General features: G+C 41.6%; 1 protein-coding gene and 1 pseudogene across 1 annotated transcript in view; both read left to right on the plus strand.

Annotated features, from left to right (window-relative positions):
• MED12L (mediator complex subunit 12L) overlaps window positions 1–24,379 on the plus strand; it is a 316,418-nt gene that overhangs the window by 34,965 nt on the left and 257,074 nt on the right. Inside the window, exons 4-5 of the mRNA XM_045851889.1 lie at window positions 5,654–5,845; window positions 10,460–10,619. Of these exons, the coding sequence (XP_045707845.1) occupies window positions 5,654–5,845; window positions 10,460–10,619 (352 nt within the window). The remainder of the gene's footprint in view (window positions 1–5,653; window positions 5,846–10,459; window positions 10,620–24,379) is intronic.
• LOC123827027 lies at window positions 33–880 on the plus strand (annotated as a pseudogene).

The following is a 24,379-nucleotide window of genomic DNA, read 5'->3' on the forward strand; positions in this document are numbered from 1 at the left end:
CCTACAGTCGCCGCCTCTTCTTTCCCATCAACATGATAGATGCCACTGTGTCCTTTGCCAAGGACTTCCTGGCAGGTGCAGTGGCTGTGGCCATATCCAAGATGGAGGTAGCACCCATCCAGCAAGTCGAGCTGCTGCTGCAGGTGCAGCATGTCAGCAAGCAAATCATAGTGGATAAGCCATGCAAGAGCAGTATACACTGTGTGGTTCATATCCCCAAGGGGCAGGGAGTCCTGTCCTTTTGGCTGGTAACCAGATCCTTCCCCACCCAGGCTCTCAACTTTGCTTTCAGAGATAAATACAAGTAGATCTTCCTGGGTGGAGAGGACTGGAGAACCTAGTTCTGCTGATACTTTGCAGCCAATCTGACATCAGGTGGTTGCTGTGGGGCCAACTCCCTGTGTTTTGCATATCAAAAGATTCAGCTGGAGCTGAAAGGGATTTTGAAGACCTCAGTGACTGCTTGGTTAAGATCTACAAACCTGATGGGATCAGGGGACCTGTAGCGAGGGCTTCAATGTGTCTGTGTAGGATATTATCACATACTGGGCTGCCCACTTCGGTATCAGTGATGCTGCACAGGGAATGCTCCAGGTCCCAAGAATACTCTCATCTTCACTAGCCCGATGATGCACAGTCTGTATTGGCGGTGGCTGGGTTGACTTCCTATCTGCTTGACACTGTTTGTTGCTGTGTGATGATGCACTCAGGGTGCAAATGAACCGATATCACGTACACAGGCATGCTTGACTGCTGGAGGAAGATTACTTGTGATGAAGGAGGCAAAGCTATTTTCAAGGGTGCTTGGTCCAGTGTTCTCAGAGGCAGCGTTGGTGCTTTTGTGCTTGTCTTACATGATGAAATCAAGACGTTCACATAGTTCTGGCTGGTGTGGCTCAGTTGGCTGTCATGTGGTCTCATAAACTGAAGGGTCTTGGGTTCAATTCTGGGTCAGGGCACATGCCTGGGTTGTCTGACTGGGCTGCATAGAACAGTCTCTGGTCTGGTGCACAGGAGAGGCAACCAGTTTCTCTCTCCAATTGATGTTTTCCTGCCTTTCTCTCTTCCTCTTTTTCCCTCTAAAATAAGGAAGGACAATAAGCATGTCCTTGGGTGAAGATAAAAAAAATAAAGAAAAAAAGAAAAAATTCATATAAATTATTTCTTAGTCTTCTTTCTCCACCCCCCTCAACCTCATGAACAGGCATGTTGTATTATGTGACGTGTCTTGAGTATTCTTGACATACTATTGGCTATCACTGGCAACAATTTACTGCTTGAAAATGGAAAGCAGTAATATTCATCTGACCAGTTTTCTTTTAAAGCCCTTCCCATGATGATGGGGCTCAATTATATTTTTTATTTTAGTCACTCCTGATAAACAGTAAATTTGAAGAAATAAAACATAGTTGAAAAAATGCATATTCAGAATGTTGTATTAAAGATTTTCTGAATTAAAATTTTTCTGTGTGGTTATGTTAATAATTCAATATATAGATAGAAGGTTTTGTTTCTGTTTGTGGTCTTTTAAGTTTTGATTTTTAAGTTATTTCTACTTTTCAAATATTAAAATACTTTTATTAAATTGAAACCATCATGCCTATGCATAAAAAGAAATCAAACATAGAGACAAGTGTCTGTACTTTTTCCTTCTTCTCTAGAGATATCCATTGTTAAAGGTTTATGTATCATTCCAGATCTTTTTTATGTGTGCATATGTACACACAAACACATATGTAATTGATAACTCGCTGACCTGTCAACTGAAGTATTTAAATGGTGTGAGAGAAGATAGAAGTTATTTGTCTTTTTCTAATCTTGACACTTTTTTAAATGCTACAACCACAATTATGTAAGTTGTAATTTGTGTCCTACTTTTTTATTGTGGTAAAATAAACATAACATAACATTTACCATTTCACATTTTAAAGTGTACAGTTCTGTGGCATTTGGTACATTCACATGGGTCTGCAACTATCACCACCATCCAAAACTTTTCCACCTTTCCTAACATATACTTTTAAAAAATGAAACATTTTTTTGTATGTACTTTTCTTTGAGGCTGAAGTATTCGTATTAATAATAATTAATGGATAAATAACATTTCATTATTTATGTACTATAATGGACCAAAACTATAACAATTAGCTGTTGCCAGTTTCTTATGGTTATTAATAAAGAGGTTGGAGACATCGTTGAACATAGAACTTTTGTTCTTGAGGGTAAATTCCTAGAAGAATGCTTCCCCAGAAGGTGCATTAGTCTTCCAGAGCAGCCATAACAGAATACCACAGACTGGGTGGCTTAAACAACAGAAATTTGATTTTCTGAGATAGCCTATTTTCTCACAGTTCCAGTGGCTGGAAACCCAAGATGAAAGTATCAGCAGGTCTGGTGTCTCTGGAGGCCTGTCTCCTTGGTGTGCACACACTGCCCTCTCGCATGGTGTCCTTTCTGTGTGCCCACGCGTCTCTGTGTCCATGCATCTCTGCTGTTCTTCCCCTTCCCGCAGTGACCCCAGTCGTGACCCCAGTCATGGCCACCCTGTGACCTCATTTAACCTTAATCGCTTCTTTGAAGGCCCTGTTCTTGAAGACTGTCAGAGCTTCAGGGCTTTGACATCTGCATTTTGGGAAACACAATTTAGTTCATAACAGAGAATATGAGTGTTTTGTCTCTTCATTTGAACTGCCAAATAGTTCTTAGTCATATCAAGTTTTATGTCAATTTAAATAACAATAGAACAATCACCCATTAGAAGTTCTGCTGCTATCACCCTCCTGTGGCATTTACTCAAGAATTAAACCTTCTGAGGGAATTTGATCTTATAAATATTAAATATATAATCTACAGAGTATAACCCCTCAACTTTTCCCATTTTCTTATTGAATAAGTAATTTTTAAAATAGCTCTGCATGGATGGAAACAAGTTTTAAATTAAACCTTATCGCTCATGCCTTGTCTGAGAGAGTGCAAATTGGTATAAACCTTATGGAGGGCAACTTAGCAATATTGATTTAAATTAAAGAATCATAAAATATGAATTCCAAAAATTTATCTGAAAGCTATAGCTGTACATGTATGAAATAATAAATAGGGAAGGCTCTTCATTTTAAGGGGATTTGTAAAAGCAGGTTTGGAATGAGGGCTCCAGATGTCCGTGAACATAGGTGCTTGATCCTGTAAAACGTCCACCCACGCAGTCAGCACGTTGCTGTGTGTCTGTAGACGTGGGTGAGGACGCTCTCCTGTGAAAGGCTCTCAGACACTTACTAATTGTCCAGAAGGAGGTTTGCGTACAAGAAAGAAAAAATGGTAATTTTCGTGTTTGTGTGTGAAGTAACACTGGGAAGTCGTAAGAAACTAATTGCAGTTGGTTACTTGGTGGTTGGTGTTGGGACTTGGGGATGAGGCTCTTCCCTTTGTTTTTGATTTTGGAATAATGTGAACATATTGCTGTTACAATAAAATTAAATGTGTGACCATGTTTTGATTTTTTTTTAGGTCCCAATGTGCATTTTATTCTCTTGTTTCTTTCGGAAATTTTGACTTTGTTCACAGTGTGCGGTTGTTCACCAGGTTTATTAGGAAGTAAAACATATATACAGCTATGATGTTCCACTGCTGTCAACTATATGGAAGAAAGAGTAATTGTAAAACAGGTTTCTCAGACTGTTTTTTTAAAATAATAATTTATGTCTTTGTTATGATTAAACTGCTCATACATAATTGCAAATAAATGTAAAACAATTTGCATAGGTAGGTGTTTTGGATCCTTCGTTCAAAGACCGAACATTGATTGAGAAATTTAAAATCAAGCAATTTGTTACTATTAGTGGCTTGTTTAAAACAACTTTTTTCCCTAAATTTTTGCATTCATTTATTATATAATCTGTTTGGGCATTAAGTAAATATTTGCTTAAAATTATGTTGTTTTTTTAAAAAATAGAGCCTAGACTTTTTTTGTAATTACTCTAATTTTTATTACCATTTTGCATCAACACACCAAAAACAGACTTCCTTTTATTGTACATTAATCACAAGGATTAAGGAATTACAAGGCACATTAGAAATTTTTTCATCAGCACTAGCTGTTCACACTGCTGGATAATAAACTTGGCTAGTTGCTTATAGCTGTTTTAGCCTATAGACCACTTGTATGACTCATGATCACTAAGTAGTGATTCTTATTGAGTTGGCCAAAAAGTCTGTTTAGTTTTTCCCATACGGTGGCTCTAGTATTGTTTAGTTGTCTTTAACTTCATTCGAAACAATTTTGTTAGATTATATTGCGGCAGATGTCATATCAGTGTGCGTTAAAAAAACAATTTCAAAATCAGTAAATTTTCTGCAGCCATTTTAGTATTTGAAGATGGGAGAAAACATACATTTTTGGCATATATGCTTTATTATTTCAAGAAAGGTAAAAATGCAACTGAAATACAACAAAGATTTGTGTGGTGTACGGAGAAGGTGCTGTGACTGATCTAACATGTCAAAAGTGGTTTGTGAAGTTTCTTGGTACTGTTGACATTTTGGCCAAATAATTCTTTACTGTGAGGCTGACTTATGCATTGGAAGATGTTCAGCAGCACCCAGGCTTCTGCCCACTAGAAGCCAATAGCAGGAGATGGCCGACATACTCAAAATATCCAGATCAATAAAATTATTGGTGAAAATGAAGAATGTGTCTTTTATTTTACGGAAAAAACTAAATGGACTTTTTTGCCAACCCAGTATTTTGCTTCACCAGAGTAGGTATTTCGTTTTAATCATTGTTACCACTGTTTGCTAACCTTATGGGAGGTATTTACTAGAAACTATTACTAATAAACTTGCATATTAAAGAATCCCCAGGGAATGAAATGTGATACTTTGATAGTATTCAGAAATTCCAAAAGGTTTTTTGTGGATTTAATTTTTAGATATTACTTTATCTTCTTATTGTCATTCTCCTTCCTTTGTCCCCTTTTGATCTGGTTAACATGAAAATGCTACAGTGATTCACAGAAGCTCCCTTTGCTGCCTTGTTACATTTAGAGCAGGTAACAGTAGCTTTCTCTTGAAACACTTGTACTCATGAAATTGGCAGCCCAATCAAAAATGTTGAATACTTAATTTAATTGACTCTTGTAATTTTCCATTAAAACAAATTAAATTTCTCTAGACTCTTTTTAAAAAGCACTGAGTGTAAATACAGAGTTTCCTTTCCAAAAATACATGCTATTAAGAGGAAACAAGAAAAAGAATGATTACGGTGTGATTGATTACTAGGCTTTCTCTGCAGCACCTCTCAGGGAAAATATTCTCTCCACATGGGTGTGTGATACGAGAAAGGAAAGTACAGCTGAAGATTAAAGCAGAACCTGTTTTCTTGACATTTATTCAGGATGTAATTAATTTCACTTTACCAGAGATTTTCAAAGGGTCTTCTTTTTTTCTTGAACTACTTGTTAATAGTGGAGCAAAGGCGCTGTGGGAGTTTTTGCATTATGTTAATACAAGGAAGTCATAGCTCTTGATTTCTAGAACTGAAATTGCCATTTTATTTTTTGATGGGCTGTTGGAAGATTTTTGATTGAAATGATAAACATAAAGTGCTGATATACATTACTAACATACTTACTGTCTTCAAACTTTTTTGTTTCCTCAGATTGGAGCTTATTTTAGCAGCATATTAGCTGAGAAATTAAAGCTTAATACTTTCCAGGACACCGGGAAGAAGAAACCACAAGTTAATGCAAAAGATAATTATTGGCTGGTTACTGCTCGATCGCAGAGCGCAATTCATAGTTGGTTCTCCGACTTAGCAGGAAATAAACCACTTGCTATTTTGGCAAAAAAGGTATTCAGTTTTTCTTACATTATTTTAATTACGGCATTACAGAAATGAAGATACTTGAAATAACATTCAAGAATATATTTCCTTTCCCCAGTTCTCTCCAAAACTCAGAGCCTCAGTACAGGTATATTGCACCAGGTGTGTGCCGCACATATGCTGTTTTCCTCTTTATTTTGATGGCATGTGGTGCCTAGGATGTCCATGGACCTAAACATTCTGCGCAGGAAGCAGTTTATGTGGCTTTAGGTAGACAGGTTTTAAAATCGAAACAGGCAGTATGACTTTATTTTATTCTCAGTTTTCTTAGCCCAGGATGTCCAAAGTGTGTTATGGAGAAATCTTTGCTTTGATGTTACTCCTTGCCTTGAAAAGTAACCATTCAAATGCTTTAAGCCATCTCCTTTCTAACAAATCGGATAAAGATAGTGATAGTGATTCTGTGTTTGAAAAACTTGTTTGAAAAAGTTTTAGAGGAAAATGGGCAGGCTTACTTATAGCCCCTGGCTTTTTTTGGCAGAGTGGATGGTGGGTGGGAGGGAGGGTTCTTGTAAAATCTTTGCCTTTGGTCAGTTGCCTCAAGTGGGAAATAATACATAGTCAACAATCTTAACAATATGAAATGTCTTTTGAAATTTAGAGAGCTAGAAACCTCCCTGTTTGTCTTGATCTCTAACTTCTTGCCCACCTTTCAAGTAATCCTATGGGTCTTTCTCATCTCCCCTGAAACCCTTCAGTTTTAGGGGTGCCCGTCTTCTGTTCCTGATACTAGGTTTTCATTGTTTGGCTTGGTGCAGGCCCAGCTCAGAGGAGAGCTCCTTTGTGTAGTTGCTTGTTTGTTTTCTAAAGCAGCTTTTTGAAAACAGTACATGTAGCTCCCATTGCCTTTATTTTGCCTTAGTGTCACAGCATTTGTTGCCTTTCCTAGATTTCAGTGGCAACCAAGTTATTGAAATGCGCAGCAGTCAGCATACCCCCCTCTTTCTACTCAGGTAGTGCCTCTGTCTTAGCCCAGGCTGAGCCACGTGGTGTTTCTTTTCCTGTGAGGAATGCGTACCATGTGGGCCCACCATGGCCTGGGAGTGGTATTTGAGGGCCCTGCAAGTCAAAGGGCAGCCTTTGATGGTCGTTGGCTTTCTAACAGTAGTCCACACCATCCCTGCTGGTTAGTGCCTTCACCTCCCATGTGGCCAACCTGACAACTTTGCTTTTAGGACTTCTTTTTTAAAAAGCTTTTGGAATGCATTTTGTAGATATTTCCTGAAAGGGAAGGCTGGCGAGGAGCTGATGCCCTTGCTTTAGGGGTGTAGTGGTCTCATCTTTTAGGCAGGAGATGAATTATGGTGTGGTGTATTAGCCATTGTTCTTCTCTCTTTATTAGGAGCTGCCTCTGGCCAAGTCAGGTGTTCCTCAGGTAAGCCCTGACATTAAATTTTTTTTGTGTGCAAAGTTAAAGATATGTTCTTTACAAAACCATTTTCTGTACTTTGAAGTGTTCATTTCTTGGGTGTTTCAAAAGTTTGTCCCCCACATCTCCCCTCCAGCATGTCATCTTCTTGAGAGGGTGAAGTCTTTCTGAGTTGGGGATAAGGTTGCACTCTTGCATGTTCTTCAAATTAGATTTAAATACTTCTTTAATTTCTGCTATTTTTCTGTGAGACGGCTTACTGCAGAAGACTTGCATTTTTCCTGCTAAGCTCCTGAGTCATCCTCCAGCTCTGATCGAGGATACAGAATGGTTTCCAGTAGGGGATGGGTCAGCTTTCCACAGCACCCCAAGCATGTAGCCACGAGAGGTGAACAGTGGCCTGTGAAGGGCCTTTTAATCATCGTCATGGCTGGATTTGGGAAAGGAGACTTCTGGCCCTTAGGGATATCCTTGTAGCTCTTGAACAGTTCACTGGTTGCCATGTTTTCATTTGAGGTGCCTCTGATTACTGTGGCCTGTGCCAGTGCTCAGTGGACAGGGGACACTGCTGTGATGTGCACCCAAGGGGAATGGTGATACGAGGATGGAGAAGGGTCACGGGCTGGGTGTCTGAGTTTTCTCTTGGTGCTTACATGAAGCTCTGGCTTGATTTAGACACCAAACAGCTGTCAGTGATTGCCTAGGTTCAGCTACAAGTTAAAGTCCAATGGTTTCTTTGCTGAAAATAGAATCCATCACTGTAAGGAAGTCATACTTCAGTCAGGGTAAACATATTTTCCTTCTCAAACTGTAGCGTTGGCCCTAACTGTACATTTGACAAAACCATTGGTATGTGTCTTTTCCTTAATTAAACAACTTTCTTCACATGTGTTCTTCCGAATTCTAAAGCCCCTGACTTGAGCGAACCACATCTTAGGGCTCTGCCACAGGAGCAGTGAGCTAAGCTAGAGGGTTGCCTTCTGCTGTCACCGTAAGATCTGTGGCTCAGTTTTGTTTGCAGTTTCATCTAAATATTTCACATGTTCAAAGAGTTTTTTGCTTCTTCCTGTCAATTGCTTTTCAAAAGAAATCCTTTAGCCATCTGTAAAAGATACTATTAGTAATGTTTCTTTGAAGATGCTAACTTCACTTTTTTGCATTTGCCAATTTTTTTAGGCCTTGGTGTTATAATCTTTTGGTATGTCTGATTAAGAGGCAACCTCACCTTGACAGTGATGGAAATTAACTCACTGATACCAAACTGTATGTTCTAAGTGGGGAAAAAAAAAGCAGCAGCTCAGGTCATGAACTAAATAGTTAAGCCTGTGCTTCTCTTGTCCTTGACTTAAACAATAGTATACCCAGAGCCTTGTGCTCCGTGAAACATGTGCCTTGTAAGCTAAATTTTCTTGTTAAAATGTATCACTGTGGTCTGCAGAAAGGAAGCCTTACAGCTTTGGCCTGTGTGATCTTCAGCTCCCTTTCAGTCAGGTTTGGACGCTTGTCATTGCCTCTGTCATGGGAGCTGTGTTCTGAAGTCTGCACCCAAGGCAGGAACTAATACAGGATCAAAAGCCTATTTACATTGCCCATAATAGCACACTGTATGGACTCACTGAATCTCAGCGTTGCAGCCAGCTAGCTTTTCCTTCAGTGCTGGAGCAGCTTGATGTTACTTTTGTAAGAACCAGATGATTTCAAGTGAAATCAGGCGACTTCGCTTTGTTTTATAAAAAGTACTTATCTTTTAATTCTGGGATCACACGTTGGACCATGTATGTGAAGTCAAATTTATGACATGTGTGTGATGGAAAAAATCCACTGACTAAACGAGGATTTGGTTAACTAAGAGAAAAATGTTATGCTGTGTGGGTCAGTTAGCTGGTCTGAAGCGTTGGTTGCCAACCAAAGTCAGACAGGAGCGTGGGGCATAGAGACCAAGGCTCTAGATGCCCGTGGTTGTGGGGGTTAGGATCCTCTCAGGAAAGAGTTAAGCCCATGGCTTGAAAATCGTGGCTGGCATGGAGAGATCTTTGGAACTGGTAACAAAGCAAAATTGTTATAATGTTGATTCTTTTGCTGAACATGTAATTCTTTTGCTTTACCCTTCCAGCCATTCAGAGAGGTGGGCCTGGTATTATTATCATGTTCATGGTGAAGAACCTGGCAGGGGTGGGTTTAACTAAACAGTCCCCTGCCTCCTGTGAGGGGTGTGCCCGCCTCTCCGGGTCACTGCTCCCGCCCTGCTGCCTCAGAGCCAGCAGACTCCGTCTACTACTCTGTGTTTGGCAGTGGATTGTATGTAGATGTGTGGGCTAGTCCTGGGGTATTTATGAGGCATTAGGGTACTTAATTCGCTCTTGTAGCGAATTAACTCTTTCAGACCATTTGGTGGTGCATGGGGATACTAATTTGCTAAATAGTACCTTTGTGGTCTGGAGGAAATAATTAACTGCCCCAAGTGTCTACTTTCCATCAGTGAATTAATTACCCAGCTATTTCTAGCTCAGTGTTTATTAGGCAGATTCACTGATCCATCATTTTAGCCTCTATTTTAAACTTTTTAGCTAAAGGCACTTTTAAAAGCTTTGTGGAAATTGTTAATTTTTATGAAATGGTACATTTAAAAAGCTTTATACAAAAAAGTGTTCTTGGATAAAGTGTAGAGTTGGGGGCAGGTTTTTCACTTGATCTTTCTGTTCCAATTTTGAGATAAACTCACAGGATTGTCATGAAATTATTTTCCTATTTTGTTGATACGATGAGTAGCTTTGAGCATCCGAAAATTTGCAAATCATTTTTTAAATGTTTTAAAATTATTTATTTGTTTATTTTTCAGAGAGGGGGGAGGGAGAGAGAAAGAGGGTGAGAGAAACATTGATCGGTTGCCTCTCCTACATCTCCAACTGGGGACCAGTCTCGCAACTGGTCATGTGCCCTGACTGGGAATTGAACTGGTGATCTTCGATTTGTGGGGTGACTCCCAACCCACTGAGCCACACCAGTTAGGGCACAGATAATTTCTTACTTATAGTGTTCAACATAGTTTTAGTTATTTTTTTCTTAGTCAAAATTGGCTTAAAATCCATTAAGGATATACTTTTTTTTTAAAAAGGGTATACTTTTTTATAACCAAAAGGAACTTACAGACTCTTTCTTTTGCCTAATGGCGAACATAGTATGTGATTATTATAAATTGATTTATTTTTTAGGTTCCCATCCTCAGTAAAAAGGAAGATGTTTTTGCATATTTAGCTAAATATTCAGTGCCAATGGTTCGAGCAACGTGGCTAATCAAGATGACTTGTGCCTATTATTCTGCTATTTCTGAAGCTAAAATTAAGAAACGCCAGGCTACTGATCCCAATTTGGGTAAGTGAGAGAGTATGATAAATTGTATGTTTTGTTACTGATCCTGTACGTAATTGTTGCCTGTACCCTCTGGTTGCAGCCCAGCAAGGTGAGTACTGGTGAAGTTCATGGCACAGCTAACAGTCATGCGTGATGTGGATGGAGAAACTGGTCCCTGTTTACTCAGTCCCAGAATCCTGATTCTATCAGCAGGTTCTATCGATCTTACCTCAGATACGTCCAGCACCTGAACACTTTCCACCACTACAGTAATTGACATGCTGGTTTTAGCCGCTGGCATCTCTTGGCTGGATACAGCTTCCTAATTGGTCTCCCTCCTTTTACTTTTCTCCTTACGCAATTGCCACACTGATCACTAAGCCTAAATCAGATCATTTCATATCCCTATTTATGACTTTACGATAATTTCTTGTGGCAGTTAGAATGAGCATCCAGACCCTTTGCTGGGGCCATCGAGGCCGTCCATGATTTGCCCCGTCTTCCTGAGGCGTTCTGGCCAGACTGCCTGCCTTCCGTTCTCTCACGTGCCACGCTCCTTTCTTTCTCAGAGCTCCTGCATTTTCCCCTCCCTGAACCTGGACTGCTCTTCAGGATGCTTGTGTATCTCCTTCTCTTCACCGAGCCTTTGGCTCTCCTATGTCGTTTCCTCAGCAGGTTTTTCTCTGGACACCTAGCTAAGCAGCACTTCCTCTTCCTCCCTGTTATGTCTTATGTGTTGTGATTTTATTCACAGCATCTTTCACTCACTGAAATTATCTTTAAAAATTTAGTGTCTGTCATTCCCCCTACACACACACACACACACACACACACACACACACACACACCACACACACACACACACACACAGGTGCTGGCTCATGGTAGGTATTTATTGAATGAACCAAAGGGAAAGTATTTTTAGTCAGAGTCTTCACTCTTTTGGTAACTAGACAGTGACTCCTTGAGGTGGTGCTAAAGCATGCTTTATAAAAGGTTTGTACTACACTAGAAATGTGCACAGAGAATTACATATAAAGATGTCTATTTAAAAATTAGGTTTACAAATAATTCTTTATGAAACGAAAACATGCTTATGATTCTCTCAGAGAGGCCCTAACTACGAAGCTCTGGGGAGCAGGGCCAGAAAATGCAAATGTCCTCAGGTGCCGGGCAGGGTCCCAGGTCAGCAGCACTAAAAGCGTGAAAGCATAAATTCGAAAGAAAATAAAACAAAAAAGAGTTTTATGGCTGTCACTTTTGAGTTCAGCCTATTGCGTGTGTGTTAAAATAAGCAGAAATGAACTGTACTTCAAAAAACTGCGGTGTATATGTGTGAGTGTCTAGGGGAAAAAAGGCTGGAAGGAAATAATTCACCGTTAACAGTGGTTGTCTTTGCCGGTTGTTTCACAGATTTTAGTTAACTCTGTACTTATTTTTTTTAATATATTTTATTGATTATGCTATTACAGTTGTCCCATTTTCCCCTTCACTCCCCTCCACCCTGTACACCCTCTCCCACCCACATCCCCCCTTTAGTCATGTCCATGTGTCATACTTATAAGTTCTTTAGCTTCTACATTTCCCTACTATTCTTACCCTCCCCCTATCTATTCTCTACCTACCATACATGCTACTTATTCTCTGTACCTTTTCCCCCTCTCTCCTCCTCCCACTCCCCTGTTGCTAACCCTCCATGTGATCTCCATTTCTGTGGTTCTGTTCCTGTTTTAGTTGTTTGCTTCGTTTCTTTTGGTTTTGCTTTAGGTGTGGTTGTTAATAATTGTGAGTTTGCTGTCCTTTTACTATACATGTTTTTTTTTTTTAATCTTCTTTTCTTAGATAAGTCCGTTTAACATTTCATAAAATAAGGGCTTGGTGATGATGAACTCCTTTAACTTGATCTTATCTGAAAAGCACTTTCTCTGCCCTTCCATTCTAAATGAAAGCTTTGCTGGATAGAGTAATCTGGGATATAGGTCCTTGTCTTTCATGACTTGGAATATTTCTTTCCAGCCCCTTCTTGCCTGTAAGGTCTCTTTTGAGAAATCAGCTGACAGTCTGATGGGAACTCCTTTGTAGGTTACTCTCTCCTTATCTATTGCTGCTTCTAGGATTCTCTCCTTCATTTTTACCTTGGCTAATGTAATTATGATGTGCCTTGGTGTGTTTCTTCTTGGGTCCAACTTCTTTGGGACTCTCTGAGCTTCCTGGATTTCCTGGAAGTCTATTTCCTTTGCCAGAATGGGGAAGTTGTTTGTCCTTTATTATTTGTTCAAATATGTGTTCAATCTGTTGCTTTTCCTCTTCCCCTTCTGGTACCCCTATAATTCGGATGTTGGAACATTTAAAGGTGTCCCGGAGGTTCCTAAACTTCTCATTTTTTGAATTCTTATTTCTCCGTTCTTTCCTGTTTGGTTGTTTCTTTCTTCCTTCTGGTCCACTCTATTGTTTTGAGTCCCAGTTTCCTTCCCATCACTATTGGTTCTCTGTGCATTTTCCTTCATTTCTTTTATGGTAACCTGCATTTGTTCACCTAATTTGCACCCAAAAATCAACCAATTCTGTGAGCTTCCTGATCATCAGTGTTTTGAACTGTGCATCTGATAGATTGGCTATCTCTTAGTCACTTAAAATGATGAGTTCTGGGGCATTGATCTGTTCTTCTGTTTGAGACATGTCTCTCTTTTATTTTATTTTATTTTTTATTTCTTGGTCTGGTTGCTCCTGTTACTGTGAGGGGCGGAGCCTTAGGTGTTCACCAGGGCTGGGCACCACAGGCGCTAGATTGTGACATTGTATGTGGGGGCGGGGTCGGGAGGGAACAATGGTGATAGCTCTGTTCTCCATGGGACCTCAGTCCCTTCTCCGGGATCCTGGATTGCATGCTCTGCCCCACTCCACAATCGCCACCTCACTGGGTCTGCCAGCTGCCTCTTGTGTACTCAGGGTCCACCTGCTGCGATCTTGGCACCCCAGATGTCTTACGTGCCCCCAGTTGCCTTATGCGCCCAACTCTCTCTGCTCTCCTCGCCAGAACCTGCCCCAGGACCCGCACCTGGCTATTTGTCTCCACCCCTCCTACCAGTCTGGATGAACGGGTCTACTTTAACTTCTTGCCTGTCTGACTTCCATTCAGATAAATTCTCTTTCAGTTCTGGGTGTTATTCTGCCTCTAAATTGTTGTTGTTCCAATCTTGGTTGTGCGTGGAGGTACGGTGCATTTACCTATGCCTCCATCTTGGCCGGAAGTCTCAACTCTTCTGAGTTTAATTTTTTTTCATCAGCTTATTATTTTATTTGGGGGAACCAAAGAAATGCCCCCTTTTTATCACTAAAGCAATACATTCTCTTTACCATGTTTTCTAGCCGTGCTAAAGTGGACACAGTGTTAAAGTTTCTCCGCTCCCTTCTCTGTGTTTGCCTTTTTGGACTTTCCTTCATTCATTGTGTGTTTGTGTACACACACATATATACATTTCTTATTTCTGCATCTCTGCTTATCTGTTGCATTTATTTATTTGTTTTTTAAAAAGATTTCATTTATTTATTTTTAGAGAGAGGGAAGGGAAGGAGAAAGAGAGGGAGAGGAACATCAATGTGTGGTTGCCTCTCATGCACCCCCTACTGGGGACCTGGCCCCACAACCCAGGCATGTGCCCTGACTGGGAATTGAACTGGTGACCCTTTGGCCAGCACTCAATCCACTGAGACACACCAGCCAGGGCTGTGTTGCATTTATTAATACTTCTCTACAGAACTTGCATATCTGGTCACTCACTAGCCACCTCTACTTTTATGACTAATAGGCACCTTAAACCTAATGTAGATCAAATCAGAGTCTTCACTTCTCACCATCCTTATACTTGCTTCTTCCTCAGGCCTCTCTTCATTAGCAGATGTACTTGTAGTCACCAGTGGGTAAAGGTAAAGCTGTATTGTCATTTTGGGCTTTTATCTTTCTCTCAAAACACAACATTCAGTTCCTTAGCAGTCCTGTCAGCTTTCTTTCAAAGTATAATCAATTTGACAACGTATTCCTCCTTCCACAGCTGATGTTCTGGCCCCAACCTGCACCCCCTCCACCTTTGCCTGTGCTGTTGTAGGGCCTCCAGCTGATCTTGTTTTTGTTCTTGCTTCTCTAATGATAGCTTTCTACTTTGTAGCCAAAACATAAATGATGCCATACTCCTGTGCTGGGAATCCTCTCCTGGCTCCCTGTCTTAATCAGATGTCTGTGTCAGCCGGACACCAGTGCCCTGCATGCACATTGGGATCTCCGGGCCTTGACCTGCAGGACCTCTCTCCCTCCCACCCACAGATGTCCACCGGCCTGGCCTGCTCCCTCCCCCACTGCCAGCAGCTCGGAAGGCACTCCCGCACTCTGAGAAAAGCCTTCTCAGACCTGGCTTTTCCCTGTCACTTTGTCTTCTCGTCCTGCTTTATTTTTCATCATAGCTCTTAATACCGCCTCATGATATATTTAAAATTAATTTATGATCACCTATCTCCACCCTCTCCCTGCTATTTCTCCATGAGAAATGTCAGACTTTGTGTATGTCGGGTCTCCCAGGACAGTGTCTGGCATATGGAAGGTGCTCAGTCATTTTTAAGATAAATAGATGGATACTTAGGCCTGAAGCGTTTGTGTGTATGTGTTCATGCATTTTTTTTCTGTTTGCCCCAATTCATATTCCTGGAATCTTCCAGCATCACCAGCTATAATGGAGAGTCTACTCCTCTGTCCCCTAGATTCTCTTCTTCTTCTTCTTCTTTTTTTTTTTTTGGTAACTTTTTCCTGTCAGTGTTTTCCATGATGCTTATTTTAATCTGATTTTAACTGTCACAGAAAAGCAAAAAAGGGTGATCATGTAGGAATGATTCTGCCAAATGAAATGTACATTTTAGGACAAATAAAAGTTTGATAGACCCTCATCATTTGCAAGAGCATGTGGAGTTTTAGCAATCTGAGATATGAGTGTGTCGCTGGGACCATATGATTTCCTCCACCAAATACATGGAGGCAAGCCTAGCTCCAGTTTTTTTTTAATCTTTTTTTTAAATTTTTTTTTAGATTTTATTTATTTATTTTTAGAGAGGGAAGGGAGGGAGATAGAGAGAGAGAGAGAGAGAGAGAGAGAAACATCAATGTGCGATTGCTGGGGTTTATGGCCTGCAACCCAGGCATGTACTCTGGCTGGGAATCGAACCTGGGACACTTTGGTTCCCAGCTGGTGCTCAATCCACTGAGCTACGCCAGCCAGGGCTTAGCTCCAGTTTTTAGTTAAGAGCATCATGCACTTTCCGTTAGATTCATTACATTTACCATTCATTTTCTTACTAGTATAACCAGTTGGTTTTTTGGTGGGATTATTTTCTATGCCCACAAAGCTAAAATTTCTGTTATTTGTATATCCACAATGGATGGTTGATTAGGCTTACCCACTAGCTTTTTTATTTTTCCATAAACCATGTAACCAGAGTTTGTTTTTTGACTGAGTTTATTTACAGAGTGTTACAGTTTGTGGGTCTTTATGGTTATTTATGGGTATTAAAGGGTGCGAATTTTTAAATCCATGAAGGTCAGGTGCCTATCAATTTCTCATGGCAGAGAATAAAAGCTTTGACTTAAAAAATGCTTAAGGCTAAAACTAAAAATATTTAAAAAATGCATGCGATCAGGAGTTCAACCCTGACCTGTCAGGCCTAGTGCCCTGCAAAGAGCTTTGGGTTTTACCTGCCCCAGGTCTGCCACCCAGTGTCTGGGGAATTCCAGGCAGAGTCCTTATTAGTCTCACTGGACATCAGTCTTCTCAGCCTTGACCCACAATCCATGTTGCTTTTAATTGCCATGCATTTCAGTCTTTTAAAATCTGGAACAGTTCTCCAGCCTTTTTCTTGACCTTGATATTTTTGAACAGGACAGATGAGTTATTTTGTCCCTTCATGGCATCTGTCCAGGGCCTCGTGACTGGATTCAGGTGATGTGCTTTGGTAGGAAGACCAGGAGGCTGTGAGTGTCTCAGGGCATCATGTCACATTGTCTTGACGATGGTGGGCGCACTTGGGTTATTTGGGTATGATGATCCCTACCGGATTTCTCTCTACTGCAAAGTTACTATTTTGTGCTTTGTAATTAATAAGTAATTTAACTATGTTAATACCTAGTTTCTCTCTATCCTGATATGTCTTCTTAAAATGCAAATGAGCATCCTATCTATACTATATGGAAAAAACATGTTTCCAAATGTTTGATCTTGGTTTACTGTCACCCTGCTGCACTCCTAACCTCGCATTTTCTGCCTTGTCTTCAGTACCTTCCTCAGCCTCTTTAAGCAGATTGTACAGTACATTTGGAAGCATTTGGCTGTGCAGACACAGCCATAATATAGCAAGTTTCCCACTCCAAGCAAGCAATACAGCCAAGCAAGTACACACATATATATGTGCTGAATTGGATTAAATTGCATACATTTCAGAAGATTAACTTGGAGTAATAGGTTCTGTGTTCAGGCTTTGATAGTAAAAAGAATCATTCAGCACATTTGGGGCAAGATTGACTACCAGGCGTCACCCTTTTCTAGTGTTGGTTTTATGTCTAGGTTGTCTTGATGTTTTTTCTTACCATTTATAAAGTTTTTTTTTAGTAGAAATGGCCTTTATTCCTTTGTAATAGAAACATATGCTTTATTTTCAGTCCCCACATTCAGAGTTAGAACAGTGTTATAAAATAGCACTGCTGTTTTATTTTATTGAAGAGACTTTTTCCTAAAGTTAAATGGGCTAACAGCAATGAGGGAGCAGGCCCTGGTGTGTGAATTCTTTAAACATAGGAACACAGAGATCCTCACTCTTGTTGTGTAGAGTGACAATGTAAAGTGTAGATTAAATGGGTTGCTAACCTGGGGAGCTGGCAGCTAGGAAAGGCAGACCCAGTAGTGTGTCCCCAAAAGTGAGAGGAGGGAGGGGGCCCTAGGCTTACCCGTGAGGTTTTATGTGTAATTTCAAGGAGGGTAAAGAAATATTTGACTTGGATAAATGTAACATCTGGGCAGAGATTTTAAAATAGAGAATTAGGGGAGCTTGGAGGAAGAGGTTGTAATTGCTAGTCCTTATGAGGCCTAAAAACCAAAATACAGAAGAGGTTATAGGTGAACTTGGTGTTTGAAAAATGCTGTCACACAGGTGAGTGTTGCAGGCTGGAGGAGAAGCACACCAGGCAAAATACAGTGTTAGTTTCTGATAGTTTTTAGAGTTGAATGCTATTTAGTTTTTAACTGAACAAAGATGCTTAGCTGTCTTAAATATTTTGGGCTTACCAGAGAAAGGCATTTAAAATGGTCTAGCTAATAATAGTTAAAAATAAAAAAGTGAAACTTACAGTTACATAACTAAAGTTTTTGAACAGATTAAGCAATATCTTTATAGTAAATAATACAGAACTCCGTACATTTATTTGTAGGAATTCCCCCTGTGAGGGGTCTTATTGTTGCTGAGCCTGCAAATAATAACTACAGCATTTACTACCATTATTGCTCTCACTGTAAGAGCCTTTCTTGACTGATTACCAAATCCCCCTCACTGAGGTAAGCAGGCTGCTCCCTGCAAGCCTATATTGAATCAGTTCCTAATCGTACTGTGGAAGTGCCCTCGGTCATCTGAGAGCGCTTTTTAGCCTCAGTGATGCTTCATCCCCTTGCCGTTGGACCCCAAGGCTGGCTTTCCTGTCAGCTTGTGTGAGAGTAATCGATCCCTTACTAGCTGTCCCAGGGTTACTGTGGCGTGCTGTCCATGTTCCCCATTTCATTAGTGAATGTCTGCTAGGTTTGGTGTCTGTTCAGTGTCTGTTCTGTTTGCTTCCTGATTCACCTTGCAGGTACGCTGTGAGAGAGATGCTTGATCCCCGTGTCACAGGGGAGGGTGCTGATGTGTGCATGGTGCATGGACCCTCAGGGTACTAGTCCACCAGGGCCCTGCAGCCTCTTCAGACACTGCTGGTCTGTGGGGACAGAACGGGGGAATGTAGTGTGAGCTTCTCCTGGCTTCTCTACTATTTGGATTGCTTGGATATATGCCCTAGGGCACAGGTGGCAAACACAAGGCCCTTGGGCCGAATCTTGCCCTCCACCTTGTTTTATCCGGCCAGGCACCTTGTTTCTACCCAGCAGCAGCGCCGAGCTCTTGCTTAACTGTTGAGTAGTTACATTTATACTGTCCTAAAATTACATTCAGCCCTTTGAAGGCAACTTCGAGGCTGATGTGACCCCGGTGAAAATGTGTTTGACACCCTGGCCCTAGGGCTGATAGTGAAATGAATAAAATGCAGAGGGCGCCCTAAGGAACTTGGGAAGTCTAGGGAGACGCGCATAGAGGCAGTGGCGGTTGACCACAGTTTGAAGGGGGAGGCTTTTCCCCAGAGGACAGAGTTGGGGGTGTTGTGCTAGGAAACATGTTTCTGACAGGAGAGGAATAGGGTCATCAGACAGTTTGACTGAGACTGACACTGCCGGGGTTTTATTTTTTTTTGGCCCAGTATTCAGTTACCAGTGGGTGGTGATGAAAGGCTGTTTGCCTGAGCGGAGCATGTAAGTCCTGCCTGCTGGGTGATGGGGGCCGTGCGAGGGCCCCGTGCTGCCGTCGTTGCAGTGCTCCCTCAGTTTCTTGTCTGTGAAGTGGGGATGGTTGACAGTTGACAGTATCTTTTAAGAATAAAATGAGTCACTGCTTCTGTTTAGAGCTGTGCCCGGAGCACTGTGAATGGTCAGTAAATGTAGACTACCAATAGTACTCGAGAGTCGCCATTGTGACTCCTGTCGTTACTAGCCAGTACTTATTAATTATTTTGTGCATTGTGCTCGGAACTTTGTAAACATTATCTGTAATCATTAGTGTAAGTGCCTTGTAGTGTAGGTTTTATTATTCCCTTTTGACTACGAGAGACTCAGGCCTCAAAGTGAAGTAGCTTCCTGGCACAGGTGCAGGTTGACTCACTAGAGGGTGTTTGCTCTTTCCTTCCTGCGGCGACGCGGTTGCCGGGGGAGTGCGTGGTGCGGGCCTGCGTCCCTGGAGGCAAGAAGCCTCACTAGGGAGAAAGGGGCAGCAGGGAACGGAATGCAAAACTGGGGGCTGTGGCCACATTGGAGGGGCTTGGACTCTTGCTCTCATGAGTGCGTGGGAGCAGGCAGAGCATAGCACAGTCCCGGGTACATAGAATTGAAAGAGGAAGATGACTTCGTTTACAAGATGAGCAACTCAAATTCTGCCTAGGAACTGTGGGGTGTTCGATATGGTAGAAAGTGACAAGATGTATCATGGGTGTGAGGTCGCTTTTGAGGGAACAGATAGATTAGAAGAAACTTAAATGCTTTGTGGTCAAACTGTCTAGGGAACTGGTCTGTTTATCCTCAGTGTCCCTGAGGTTTTGTTGGGTTGGGGGTTGCAGTTGGATGAGAGACTTTCCTAGGTTGACTGTTCTTGGAGCCACTGTCTTTATCGCCCTCCATTCGCAAATGTGGAGCAGAAATGGCTACCCTTCTTGCACAGTGGGTAATTAATTTGTGACATATTCACTGAGCCATTTGGACTGCAAAAATAAAGCCTGCTAAACACATAATTGACAGTCTGGTTTCTTATCTAAGCCAACCAGCTTACTTTTAGTTTGGGTCCTTCAAGACATTGCATACTAACTTTTTAGATACTAGCAACAAGCTTTTAGTTGCAAGTCAAGATTGCTTGCACATTTTCAGAGTGCTCCTTGTATCTCATTTGTCATAAGAGAGATAACTCTGAAGATTGGACAGAGTGCTTGTATAAATGTAATTTAAATTCATGCTTTACTTAGGGCATGAAAATAGATTTTAATTGATGAGGTAACTCTGGCTATCTGGTAAAAACCATTCTCCAATAAAAGGAATGGGGCCTGTGGGGTAAGTTTGGCACCGTCAGCTATCCTGTTCCTCCACCGTCTTTCACCTCAAAGCTTGAGCTTCCATTGCACTATGCCCCCGACTATCATTTCTTGGGCAATGGCTAGACATTGTGAGCATGCTGGTGTATGATGGTGGCAGGGGGTGTGTGTATTCATGGCCACTTAAAATTTTGATGAAATCGAAGGTAATGTCTGGCTATGATTGCTTTTGAATTTCTTAGAGAAATACATTCAAGAACATCTTATATTTCACTTGAATCAGGAGTGATTCAGTTTTAAAAAAAGGTTTTGTGAGCTTCTACGCGTTGGGGCAGATGCTGTAAAGAAGTTAACTAAAGCAGGGCTGTGCTGTCTGGCCTTAAGGGGCTCCCATTTTTGTGGAGACAAGAGGCACATGTGGAACAGGGCAGCAGTACACAATTTCCCATAATTATACAGGAAATGATGGTGGGACTGGAAAAATTGGGGGATGTTTTTGTTTTGAAGGAGGAAAAATATGAAGTGGGCCTTAAAGAGTATGGTCTTCAAATAAAAATTGGGAACATTTTTTGTTTTTGTTTTCTTTTTGCATCTGAAAAAAATATTTCTTGATCTTAAGTTAATTATTTTCTTCCCTGGCAGGCTGAGAGCAAATGAGTTAGACCCCTGGCTCTGTTGTGTGTGCTGCATTTGCTTTGTCTTCACTACTGTTGTTTCTTCTGGTCTTGCTGCTCTGGGTGAATGATCTAATCTTGCATTTTCTGTTCAGAACCTGTTGCCACTCAACATTACCTGTTTCCTACTCAGTTTCGTGTTAACTACTGCTTGGGTTACTTGATCATCTTCTATGATGAAATGGTAATCAGAACTAAATTTCATTCTCAGTGTTGTAAACTTTTACTCTTTATGACTGTTAGTACCTACATGTATGTCTACCCTGGAAACATCTACTACAGGAATACCTGTGGATTTTGTAGTTGACACACTGGTTATTGCCTTTGGGGCAGTCCTCCCAAAATCTCTCCGAGGTAGCTGATTACCTTCAGTTTACAAATTAGGGTGAGAAAATCCACGGAAAGTAGAAGACCTGGGAGCTCTGTCCTTGTTTCTGGGTCCTGTTTGCTTCACAGCCTGCCTGAATGCAGCAAGGGGCGACTGTGGGGCTGGGACAGGGCAGTGGTGCTGGGCCAGGTACGAAAAATGCTTCAAAAAGCTCAGTGATTAATGAGCATTTGTTTGTCGTTCATCTTGCAAGTCTGTTGCTTAAAGCCTCAACGCGAGAATTTTTAAAAAAGACAGCTTCTTATGTGGCTGAACCTTTTACATAGGCAATACACCTCCAAGGTACCAAACACAGAGTGTCAGGTGTTCACGGAGAGTTCTCGCCTCACTGTGCTCCCTCCCGCTGGGTCCCGGAGCCCCCACCGCGCTCCTCAGGAGCAGCCGTTCGAGGCTGCTTGTGTGTCTTCTGAGATGTCTGTCTTCCTTGTGTATGTCTTAGTTTGTGTTTTTATGTTGCAGAAACTTAATACTTGTTCCACATTGTGCATATGGTGGCCTTGTTCTTTCGACAGGCTGTAAGCTACTAATATTTTGATGAGTTAGAAGAGTTGGACCTTTGCACTGGAGTGTTAATTCTATGATGAATAGAAATTTTTTTTTTCAATTAGAAAAGATATACCTTAAGTTTCAGAGTCATTTTCAGACAAAATTTGTGTACTCTTCCAAATGAAATCTCTGGACTAAAGTGGCTCTAAGGCCCTTTTCAACTCACTGTTATTTTGGAGTCAAGGAATACATGGAATATATAGTTAGGATAGAAAACATGTTAGTGAAGGGTCAGTACATTACCAGTCAGAATGTCTTTGTGAGAGTAACACAGCCCAAGTGAACAGATTCAATTAAGTGAATATATCGTGCATCAGACTTTGGTCTCCAGAAAAATAAAATTCTGCCTTTATTTTCATACTGGGATGTGTCTGCTGGGTCTGCTTGGTCTGTGTAGTGTATAAGCAATTCGATGTGTGAGACCTTTTTGGTCTAGAGTTACTTTACCTGGTTATCTGGCAATATAATGTCTGTAGTAGTATTTGTATTTGTGTCCTAATGAAAGACTGTTACCTATCGAAAGCTTGTCCCAAAGTACAGACTGCACAGCACCTGCCTTTCGGATGGAATAGCAAACCCAGTGCTGCTTGAGCTGTAGAGACTTCACTCGGACCATGTTGTTTATGGGATGAAATTTCAGTGTAAACTAAAAAGAAAGTGTAATTTATTTTTGCTTTACAAATGACGGGGGATTTCTACCATGTCCATTTTAGCAGGAGCTGGAAGAGGATTGAGGGTAATGAAATGTCGGATGTAATAATTCAGATAGGTTTGAAGCCTTCAGTGGGGCTGGCAGCCAGAGTTTTTCCTCAGCTGCCCCTCCATTTCACCCCCTTCCACCCAGATCCTCGGAGGGGCCTGGCCATGACACCTGCGCAGAGGGGTGTTCTCTGCACAGGGAAGCAAAGCTGTGGTCTCATCAAGTCCGCTGTCTTGCTAAAGACAAGCCTGTTGTGTTGCTGTAGCTTTCCTCTCCTGGGGCAGTAGAACCCATGACTTGGTCTCAGATGTGGAAGGCTGTGGGGACTCGTCCTAAGGGGTTAATTAAGTGTACCAGTTTCATATTTGTAAAAATAGTGTCCTGTTATTTGTGCTGGGATTATCCCACCATGGCCGAGGCTCTCTCAGGTCTCTACAGAAAGCTGAAAAGATTTGCGGAACTTCCCGTGTGCTAATGTGGCATTAACTGCAAACAGCATGTCACGCCCCTGAGGAGGAGTTGAATTGCTATGGCCCATGTTCAGTATGGGCCCCTCCCTCAGGAAGAAACCCCCGAAGCCGTCCGTGTGCCAAGAAACTGGTCGAGTGATTGATGTGTTGAATAAGAAATTCTTGTTTTAGGGGCTAAAATTGGATTCTGTGGTTGCCAAGAGCCTTGGCTTCAGATGCATGTATGGGGTTGATAGGGAAAAAGAACAACTAGACAAAAATCCTTAAATGTAATGGTTAGCATTGTCTACATCAGAATGGAAACAAGAATCGGAGACCTGACAGCAAGAGGGGAAAACCAAGAAAAGAGTCAGATGTTGCTCTCCCCAGGTATCAGATACCGTCGGGCCCTGCGAGCAGGAAGGTGCAGTTAGGAGTACCCTAGCCGCCTGGGACACAAGTCTTTCTTGCTCCTGCCAGCCCTTCCCTGCCAGCCCTTCTTTCCCCATTCTCTGCCTGAGACCATGCCCCCCCGTTTCTCCGGTTGGCCGCTTTGGTCTGTTCTCACCGTGAAATCCTTAGGCATCAACTGCCTGTCACACAGTCGTGCTGTTATCTATATGTTGCCTAATAATGACCCTAATCTTTGAGGGGGGCATTTTTTTGTCATTCCCTCCTCAACTATATTATGTACCCCTGGGGCAGAGTGCCCTGTAGTCAGCTGTTCACCTCTCTCTTCAGACTTCCATCCCTGCCTTTCACCCTCTCCTTGAACTTCAAAGAGAGATAGACTCTGTGAGTAGTCGCCCTTAGCTACCTGCTCACTTCCACCTGCACGAACTTACCTGCATTCTTTCCCTGTCTTCAGCTTGGCTGGTGATATCCTGCTTTCATCTGCATCCCATCTGTGGGCTGCTGTGTGCCCAGCCATATAAATCACATAAGTTTGCTTTCTCCTTGGCATATATCACAGTTCTGAGCATGTTGTATATCACTTAGTTCTCAAAATAACCCTGTAGGCTAAGTACACCGAACGGTCCTGTTTTTCATATATATATATATTTTTTTTCAGATTTTATTTATTTATTTTTAGAGAGAGAGGAAGGGAAGGAAAAGG

Source organism: Phyllostomus hastatus, unplaced genomic scaffold (genome assembly GCF_019186645.2).
Source record: "Phyllostomus hastatus isolate PE091 unplaced genomic scaffold, TTU_PhHast_1.1 phas_contig_86, whole genome shotgun sequence".
NCBI classification, from domain to species: Eukaryota; Metazoa; Chordata; class Mammalia; order Chiroptera; family Phyllostomidae; genus Phyllostomus; species Phyllostomus hastatus.